This window comes from Gastrolobium bilobum, unplaced genomic scaffold (assembly GCF_033153095.1).
Source record: "Gastrolobium bilobum isolate Gb01-03AN ecotype WA unplaced genomic scaffold, APGP_CSIRO_Gbil_v1 utg21381, whole genome shotgun sequence".
NCBI lineage: Eukaryota > Viridiplantae > Streptophyta > Magnoliopsida > Fabales > Fabaceae > Gastrolobium > Gastrolobium bilobum.
Window position 1 is genome coordinate 82,144 of NW_026900146.1, and position 9,943 is coordinate 92,086.

General features: G+C 33.7%; 1 protein-coding gene across 1 annotated transcript; it reads right to left on the minus strand.

Moving 5' to 3' along the window:
* Positions 1-3,362: 3,362 nt before the first annotated feature.
* On the minus strand, positions 3,363-6,447 carry LOC133295511 (protein REVEILLE 1-like). The gene is made up of 6 exons (XM_061494351.1): positions 5,952-6,447; positions 5,183-5,317; positions 4,960-5,071; positions 4,762-4,823; positions 4,180-4,572; positions 3,363-4,074 (listed from the first exon to the last, which is right to left on the minus strand). Exons 1-6 carry the CDS (start codon positions 5,961-5,963, stop codon positions 3,688-3,690), a joined length of 1,101 nt encoding a protein of 366 aa, XP_061350335.1. The 5' UTR covers positions 5,964-6,447; the 3' UTR covers positions 3,363-3,687.
* Positions 6,448-9,943: the final 3,496 nt, after the last annotated feature.

The following is a 9,943-nucleotide window of genomic DNA, read 5'->3' on the forward strand; positions in this document are numbered from 1 at the left end:
TAATATTGGCCCGTGGCCTGGTTCGTTTACAAAAAAATAAAAGCCTATGTTAAGCTTGTGGCCTGGTTTATTTATTAAAAATAAAAATCTTACCTTCCAATTTGCAGCAGTATTTAGCCCATTAATCATACACTGATATATATTTTTCATTTTTTTGTAAGAAAATAATAGTTGTTTCTTTTATAATAAAAAAACATATTAATATTAAAAAGTCAAAATAACAACATCACCTTTACTTTACTTTACGTGTTTGCTTTTCCTTAATTTTCTTCCACATTCTAGGATTGAACCCTACCATCAACAGAAAGAAAGCAATCTGTGAGAGAAAAAACCCCAAATTCTATTTACATAACAGGAACCTTTTATTTCAAAGGATATAAAAGATATAACTTGCATTGTCAATGATGGAGACATAAAGAATTGTCAACCACATGAAGATATGCCTTTCAAGTTTCAACCATCGATAGGTTAAGGCACCAATAATTGTCCGGAGGGACTCATGTAAGGGTTAAAAACTACATCTATATAAGACCAAATAATTGTTTGAAGAACTACCAAAGCTCAGAGCATCAAGACTAGGAGCAGTTCTATATCCAAACAGAAAAGTCCCAATAACAAAAAACAAAATTGACACAAACGACAGTGCAACGAATGAGTTTTTGTGGGTTTGTTTATGTGAAGGAGGATGAAGGATAATGGTTTGGAAAATTGGAAGGACCGATTTGGTTAGGTGTGGCTATGGATCGGTGAAGATTGGTGGCTGGTTGGGTTGGGGTTTCTAAAATAAAAAGAAAGAAAGAAAGGGTTGTGGGTGGGTTTCGATGGAGATGGCTTCACTGGTGGTATGCATGATTCATGTCGGTCCAAGGAAGAAGAAGATGGTGGGGGACTGGGGGTGCTATGTGGCTGTTGGTTTGAATGGAGAAGAAGATGGAGGGACGGTGGCTGGTTTCTTAGTTGGGCCGAGGAGATGGGAGGTGGTCCGACGGTGGTGGTGGACCTGTGATTTGGGCGGTGGCTTCCTTGGGTTTTGTAAGGATGAAGATATAAGATGTAAAGGAAGGAGAGATGGTGACCGGCTGTGTTATTGGGAGTGATTTTGGCTAGCGGTAAGTGTTGGCCTGAATCCGTGAAGAAAGGTGGAGGTTGGGGTTTCTGAAAAAACAAATAAAGAAAGAAAAAAGAGAAGAGAGAAAGAAGAGAAGAGACCGGTTGTCACAATAATAAAAAAAAAATCAATGTAATGACGGGCCAGCCTCCCAGGCCCCAAGGCTGGGCTTATCCGTGGAAGCCTGAAGCCTTTTAAATAGAAAGGCTTTTATGTGTGTTCAAGTTTGAGCCCAAAACTTAAAAAGGATGGGTCGGGCTAGGCCGAAACAGGCTAGGCGTAAGGCACCTGGCCTCATTATCACCCCTACCTGCAACCGGTTTATTTTTTCCATCTGATAATTCTCTTCAGTTAAGTGGATTCACGGATTCTGACTGGGCATGTTGCCCAAATACTAGGAGATCAGTTACCGGCTTATGCATATTTCTTGGTCCTTCATTGATTGGTTGGCGTTCCAAGAAACAATCTACAGTTTCCCGTTCATCTAGTGAAGCTGAGTATCGGGCACTTGCTTCCATGACTTGTGAACTTCAATGGATCTCTTACTTGCTTCGAGATTTTGATGTTCCTTGTTCTACAACAGCTCTTGTTTATTGTGACAATGTGTCAGCTATATATCTTGCCAAAAATCCTACTCTTCATGAGAGATCAAAACATATCGAGATTGACATTCATGTTACTAGGGAAAAACTTCAGGCTAGTTTGTTACGTTTATTTCCAATTGCTTCTTCTGATCAATTGGCTGATTTGTTTACTAAAAGCCTTCATCCTGCTTCGTTTACTACTATGGTTGGCACGCTGGGACTTCGTGACATTCACCATCCCGCTTGTGGGGGGTGTTGACGTATGTATCTGATCAATCTCAGTCAAGATAGTTGCAGAATGATAGCTTACGTGTCTAAAGCTAATTGACTCCTAGTTTCATGGAAGTAATTGTACTTTCTGTTTAACTTTTATGTTATTCAGTTAGTTAGTTCATTAAGCTTCTCTTTGTTTTCCACAATATATATGTGTGTGTGTGTGGACTTGTAAACCAGTGTAGTCAGTTTTTACACGCTATGAAATATAATCACGTTTTCATTCATAAGAGATAGAATTTATCTCCTACACACACAAATTCAATATGGATCCCATTTTATTTTATTTTTCTCTCCCCTGAAAATGAACCCCACATGTACAATGAGTTTGTGAGAGATAATACTTATCTCTTACTACATGAAAAAATTATTACCCTATATATATTGGTAAATAATTATAATATTTTCAACACGAGAAAATTGTGTCAATTCAAAGAATGTAAAATTGTATCATTTTAAGAAAGAAGAAGAGATAGATAAAGGAGGAAAGAGAGTTGACAAAAAAAAATAAAGATGTAAATCTCACCTCTTTGCTATGTAGCACCGATACGACACGTGACATGACACGACACTCCGACACGTCAATCTTAAAAAATTATGAATTTTGACACGTTGGGACACGTTTTAATATTAAATAATTTTTAATTTATATAATGTATATTTCATTTGATATTTAATAATTTAACAAAAAAATGAAACTAAATTAATAATACACATCAACACGTTATAAAGATGGAAGCTTTAATAAAAAAAAATAAGAATTGAGATAAGATAGAAATATAATATCAGATAGAGAAATCAAATCATATTAGAGAGAGAGATTAGAGACAAGGAGATACAACAAGAGCGTGATAGAAATTGACAACAATGATACTGAGATTATCTCTTATCTACTTAAGGGGAAAAAGACAAAAAAATAAAATTGATATAATCAGGTGGAAGCTTTATTAATATATTTTAATTTTTAAAATAAATAATTTTTTTAAAAAAAAAATTACGAAAATGCTATTTGACCGTGTCGGACACGGTCAAATTCGCGTGTCGGAACAGTCAACGTGTCGGAAAAAGTTGACCTTGTGTCCGACACCGTATCGGAGCGTGTCGCCGTGTCGGACTCGACTCTCCCTGCTTTTACAAGTGTCTGTGCTTTCTTGCCTCTTTGTTCTTTGTGAAAATAAAAGAATATAAGTTGTGTCGTTTAGAAAGATAAACATTTTTTTCCTTTTAAAATAAGCTACTCTAGTTGAAATCCGTGTGTCGTACACCAGGTCCATGGATAGAGCTTATTGCAATAATGCACTGTTATTAAAATCAAACTAAATCATCTAGTTGGACTAATTCAACTAGGAACGATTCAATTGGGAACGGAAAAATTTGAGAACCTATGAACAAGTATGCTCATTAGCATTGCACAAATATGTAACATACACTTTGAAGAATTTTCATGACTTCTAATGAGCATAAAAAAGTTGGGTTAAAAAAAGAAGTAGGTAATTCACATTTGAAAGTCAAAAATATGATTCGAAGAAATACAAAAGGCAGGTTGGTGGATTTGAACAGTTGGAGAACTTGTAATGCAAACAGAAATGTCAAAAAATTTAAGCTTCCCTTTTTTTTTTTTTTTTCCTTCCTCTCTAATACCATCTAATCCAGCAGCTGAAAACAGCTGTTGTCTATCTCAAAAGGGATAACTATTTTGAAGGAAAAACCATTGAGGGTTAGCTATAAGGAAAGGCGTATACGTTGCTCTTCTCTCTTATCAGAGGTTACATATGAAGACTGGTTTTCTCTCTCTGCAAAGCACCTTTTATAGGGAAGAAACCCTTTGCCACGTGTTTCAGGTATCACTTTCACCCTTAGTTGGGATATGGATGATGTCTCACTTGGTGTACTGTGACCAACAAGTTCAAATTTTCCATCCCTTTTGCTGAGGCAATGGACATTTACGTCAAGGGGTATTGGTTTGCATGCCTCAATTGTTGGAGAACATGGTCTACAGGTATCAGTTACAAATAGAATCGTCCCAAAAAGTTTGAGAGTACGACGAGATGATTCTTCTGCTGTGTCTTCTTTGTCAGGAAGACTTTCATTGGTGGGAAGCTCGAGTTTCTAGACATTAAGATCAAAAAGAAGAATACAAAATCATATATCATTTTCTCAAGCTATTTTAGTGATAATATTGTAGTCAATAAAATGAAATGGATTGGGAAATACCAAAAGAGGTTTCTCATCATGAGCTGAATCAACATCTAGCCCGGGTTCCTCTGATGGTGTTTTGGGTTCAGCAAGTGAAAAACCACTTGTATGGACACCACTTATGGATGACATTGGTGATAAACTTCCATTTGGTGTATCTGAATCAGAGGAACCAAGGCTGTCTGAACCAACTGCAGATAATACTGATTTGGGAGATTGGTTTTCTTGATCAAAATCTGATGACTTCAGAGAATTAGACTTCATTGGCTGTTCCAGTATCGAAATTTCTTTATTGGAGTTCTCTACTAGCTTACGAGGGTAAGGATGCATTGGCTTTCGTTTTGGTCTTGGAGGAGGAATTTCAATCGACTCCACAGTGCTTGTAATGTTCCCACTAGAGTCACGAAGAACCTGTCATGAAGTTAAGACAAAGGAGTTAATTAGAGTGAATTCAAGCCCAGGTCAATGAACCCTTCAATCTCAAAGAAGTTAGCACTTTGGATATCCTAGGGTCATCAAACTCTTAACATAGTTTGATATATGGTTTATGGCAAATAGACAAAATATGGTAGAGAATGGTTGCTAGAATGAGCAGTAAACCTTAGAAAAAAACTTCTGAGCATGACTTCGAATCTGAACAGCAGTCTTTGTGCCAACATGTTCTGTGGTGAAAATAAAGGATCTCAAAACTTAGACCAAGCACAATCATACTCCTTCATTAGTTATTTATATTTTTCTTTAACTAGAAATCCTAAAAGCATTGTTGCCTAAGATATGTAAGTTCTAAACTAATGATACCTTCGATACGTCGCCAGGCCCGGCCATACAGCTTTAAAGCTTCAAGGAACTTCTTATGTTCTTCATCTGTCCATTTCTCTCTCTGTTTGGTGATAGTATATGGTTTCCTTACCTATAGAAGTAGAAAGAAAAATTGATTAAAACAAAGATAACACAAAGACATGTGAAAATCAAATTTTTATAATATGCCAGTGCCACAAGTACATAAGATTCAAGGGAGAACCTTCAGAGCATAGTCATTCCCGCAAGAAAACTGATCATTAAGTTGAATATGTGGAACAGAATGTAGTCCAGAACTCAAAGATACTCCATTTCCAACTGGAGGACCACCCATTGATCTAGTAAATCCATTTTGATCCTACATTTGATTCAAAAAGCAAAGAAATTTAATGCAATTGTAATCATTAAAGACAACTACAAAATTTTTCATATAATATAAGAGCCAACTAGACCAGAAATCATTTATCTAACAAAGAATCATTCATCTTTCAAGTGAATCTTTCACTCCACATGAAGACATGTAGAGAAAATCAATCAATAATCATAAATTCTATATTGAAACGACCCCTAGGAAAGGAAAAAATTCAGTAAATTCTCCATTGATAAGGACAAGAAAGAAGTCATATATGAGCCCTTAAGCAGGTCCTCTGCTCCTAATAAACCTTTTCCTGAAGTGAAGCATTCAAAATTAACTTTTCAGGAGCGTAAGTTCAACCAATTTTTGAAATCTATGCATACTTAGCGTTTGAAAGAGGTAAACCAAAACACAATAAAGGTTCTCTCTTTTCCATCTACTTCTTTACAAAATAGTCAAGTCAATAAACATATCCCACCCAAGACATGGGAATATGTAAGCTTGAAATCAGAGCAAACCCAAAAACAAATACAATCAACACTCAAACAACAACCTCAGCTACCCTATAAAAATGAGACTACAGTATCAAATAATTGATATCAAAGGAAAACATAACATAAACTTATTCATTACATACTTGAATCGCCATAGCTGCAAAAACCACTGGTCAAGACCTTCTTCTCCCTCTTGTGCTAATCTTTCTGCAACTATATCGTTGGATATTACTTCCCTCCCTTACGCACAGATCACAACACCAAGTAGTGAAACTAATCTTTCTCTATATAAATCCCCAAATAAGAACAGTAGAATACAAACAAGCAAATCACAAGTCCAAGCCTTCTTCCCACTTTCCACTAGAAAGCTAGAAACGAAATCAGAGAATCGTGTACAAAAAGGGATCCACCTTCTTGATCCAAAAGAATATTTATCATACAAACACTTCCTTGACTATTAATCAAACAACAAACACAACCACCCAATGAATTTTCACCGGTGATCAAGCTTCTACTACTTCTCTCTCTAATGGGTGACAGTGTTATTGATGGGTCAGAAACGAAGAGAGAAACTTGAAAGCTTTAGGTAAGAAAAGGAAGATGAAAAAGAAGAAGAAGAAGAAGAGAAGTTGGAAGTGAAATCTCCGACTCTTGAGACTACTTTGTGATTGTGAGGAAAAGAAAAAGGAACAAGGACGGGATGCCACGTCAGATGTTGAATTTTCATTTTTTTTTCTCGTCAAAAAATTCAAAAAGCACAAATAAAACAGTTTTTTTTTTTCCGACATCGAAATCTCGAGAATTCGAAGGAATCTTGTGGCTCACGGCAAAAGTTGTCATAGACACGTGTCGTACGCCTGTCGTGGCTGTTGGTCTTTCTATTTTTTTTAATTCGGTGAGCGAAGAAAAAGCGTACCCAGAAATAGCACTTTGTGGATAATTTCGAACATGTCACACTCGCGGGTGCGACTGAAGCAACTTGCTACTCGCGAGTTGCGGAATGCCACGTTGCCCCTTTTAGTTTAGTGCACAATTAAAGCGTGGCCCACATTTTTCCCAATAGCGAAACAGATAAATGCCATTATTTATCAGTTTCTGTTCAAATATTCTCCTTGTCTTTCTTTTTTTATTTTATGTGTTATGTTAAATTTTAAAGTGGGTTTTTAAATAAATTAAAATTGTATACTTAGAGTTAGATTAACTATATCAATTTTTTTAACATATATTAAGTCACTTGCAAATAAATACTATTTTTTATCACTTTCATTATCAAAATAGTTATAACTGTACTTGTACTTATTAAATTTGTTTTGATTTCCATCAAAATTATATTTTAAACACATGACCAACTGACCAAGTACTTTAGGTTTGTTTCTGATTTTAGTTTTCGCAGCCAAACTTGACTTTACTGAATAGTGAATCTAATGAGTTATGATTACACTTTTATGGTCCACCGTAAAAAAAAAAGTGTTGTCTCCCTTTCCAATTCAGCAATATCATAATTTTTGATATTTTAGAAAGCTTATATTATAAATTTAACTAATTTAAGATACTAAAAGACTGCAGGAAAAAATTGTATTTAATACTTTATTTTACAATATGTTAAAGGAGTGGAAACGGTGAACCTAATGGGAATTTAATTGTAGTTGACTTGGTAGTTAAATAACTTTAAAAGAACAATAAACTTTCCTACACTCACAATATTTTGTGGGGTCTACACTTTTTAAAACAAAAAAATAAATAAAAAATTTAGGCACGCAAAACGAATCTCTATAACATTATACAATCACTTTTCCTACAACATAACTCTTATAAAACCCAAAAAGAAATTAGACAAAAGTGATGTAGAGTTTTTTAAGGCAAAAGACAAAAAATGAAGAGAGACTGAGGAACACATGTGTGAGTGAGAGTGAGGTAGAAGAAAGTAAGAACTGCATAAATGGTGCTATACAGACAGACAAAGATAGATACTGCAATAAAAAAATAAATTAAATTGCTGTATATAATTAAATGAAAGGATATTTGTGACGTTTAAATATCTTGAACCTGAAAAAAAAAAAAAAAAAAAAAAAAGAAGAGTGAATGTGGTAGGCCAAGCCTTGAGTTGTGGATTATTAAAAGAGCGATAGAGAAAGAGTGTGTGTGTGTGAGTGGTACTTTTTTCTTTGCACTTTTCGCCACGTCATGACCACTTGCCGTCCTACGAAAGGAGCACCGCCACGCGTACAAAGTGTAAAAGGGATAGAGATCGCTCTACACCACTCGTTCTTTTTATCCCCCTCTCTTTTTTTTTTGATACATTATCCCCTTCTTTTTAAAATCAATAATTTTGTAACCACATATTTCTGTTTTGGGATTTTGTTATTCTGGAAAACAATAATATTAGAAAGAAAAGGTATCTGGGGAGTGCCAGGTGTTAGTGAACATGGAAGGTTGCAATCAATATGGAAATATAAGGCCCAACATTCTGTTGAAAAATAAATGTTAGCTGCTTCTATTATTAAATATACCTGTAATGTGATTACCAAATATATATATATATATAGGGGTTTTATAAGAGTTATATTGTAAGAAAAGTGATTGTGTAATATTATAGAGATTCGTTTTGCATTCCGTAATTTTCTTTTTTTCTTTTTTCTTCAAAAAATGTGAGTCCCACAAAATGTTGTGTGTGTAGAAAAATTTGTTATGTCATGTTAAATGACAAATGCAAACCCCTATATATATGGGCTTATCGTTTCTCAAGCTGCTTAAGACAAATATTATTTCCGGCTACTAAATCATAACCGTACAAAGATAGATCAAAGGAGATAAAGGAAGAGAGAGAAAAAGAGAATCATAATCATCCAAAGGTGAATCAATTAATATAAGGAAATAAATAAACAAAACGACGTAGTTTTGCGATGGCCGGACATAAACTTATCTCAAGCAGTTTGAGAAATATTTTTCCATATATATATATATATGTCAGGTATGATTATTTGATATTAGTGTCAAATTTAAAATTTGACACCTCATACTGTTAGATCAAAAAAGACCAACGACTTTGATTTATAAGCATTTGACACCATTGATTTTTTTTACCTAATGGCTATCAGATGAGGTGTCAAATTTAAAATTTGACACTGATATCAAAAGATCGTATATATATATATATATATATATATATATATATATATATATATATATATGAGATATGATAAATTTATACCGGTATAAAAACAAAAAATTATATCTAATATTAATTATTAATTTATTTGTATCTAATCACTTATATATTTAATTAATTAAATCTATTGACAGTAGAAAAATCGAACTCATCTAACTGTTACAAATTAAACTAAAAAAATGATAACAGATTATCTAATTAACATAATTATACAGACAAAAATAAATAACTCAATCAATCAATCAATCAATCATGTACACCTATCAAACACTGACACTTTGAAATCTCTGACGTGTCATGTGCGATACTTCAATACTCAGTGCAACGACTCAAAAAAATTCAAAATTTATGTTGCGTTACATTTTGAGTTCTAACTATTACATCCACTTTTTTCAGACACTTTTACTACCACCATTTTATTGATTATTGGGTGCGTTGGTGGCATTTATATTATATATTTTAAAAAATATATTTAAAATATTAAAATTATTTCTTTTTCTCTATCTTTAAAAACTATTTCATCTGATATGGTGCACTTGTATTGATTAATTGTATATATCACTGTTATACTAAAAATATTTCCGCTGGGTGGAGCCACTGATAGGTAAGGTTTGGCGACAAGACTGAGTCTGACTAATACCCATTTGGTATCCACTCCATTTTTCCAACAAGATATTGAGATATTGATTATTGACTTATGCAAGCTGGAGAAAATTAATAATATTCTATTCATTTGTTATGTTTTTCATATTTTAATTTAACTATTAAAATAAACTTTTTGTTTTATGTTTCTTTTAGTTCACCGAATACGGAATTAATCCGATTCTTGAGGGAGACTACTGTCCCAGAATTATTTTCTTCGTTCCTTAATTGTGAACTCAAAATATTTAATTAAAAAGGAAAAACTTTTTATAACCATTAAAATAGACTTTAATAAACACTTTAGTGTAGAAAAAAATTCTTGTT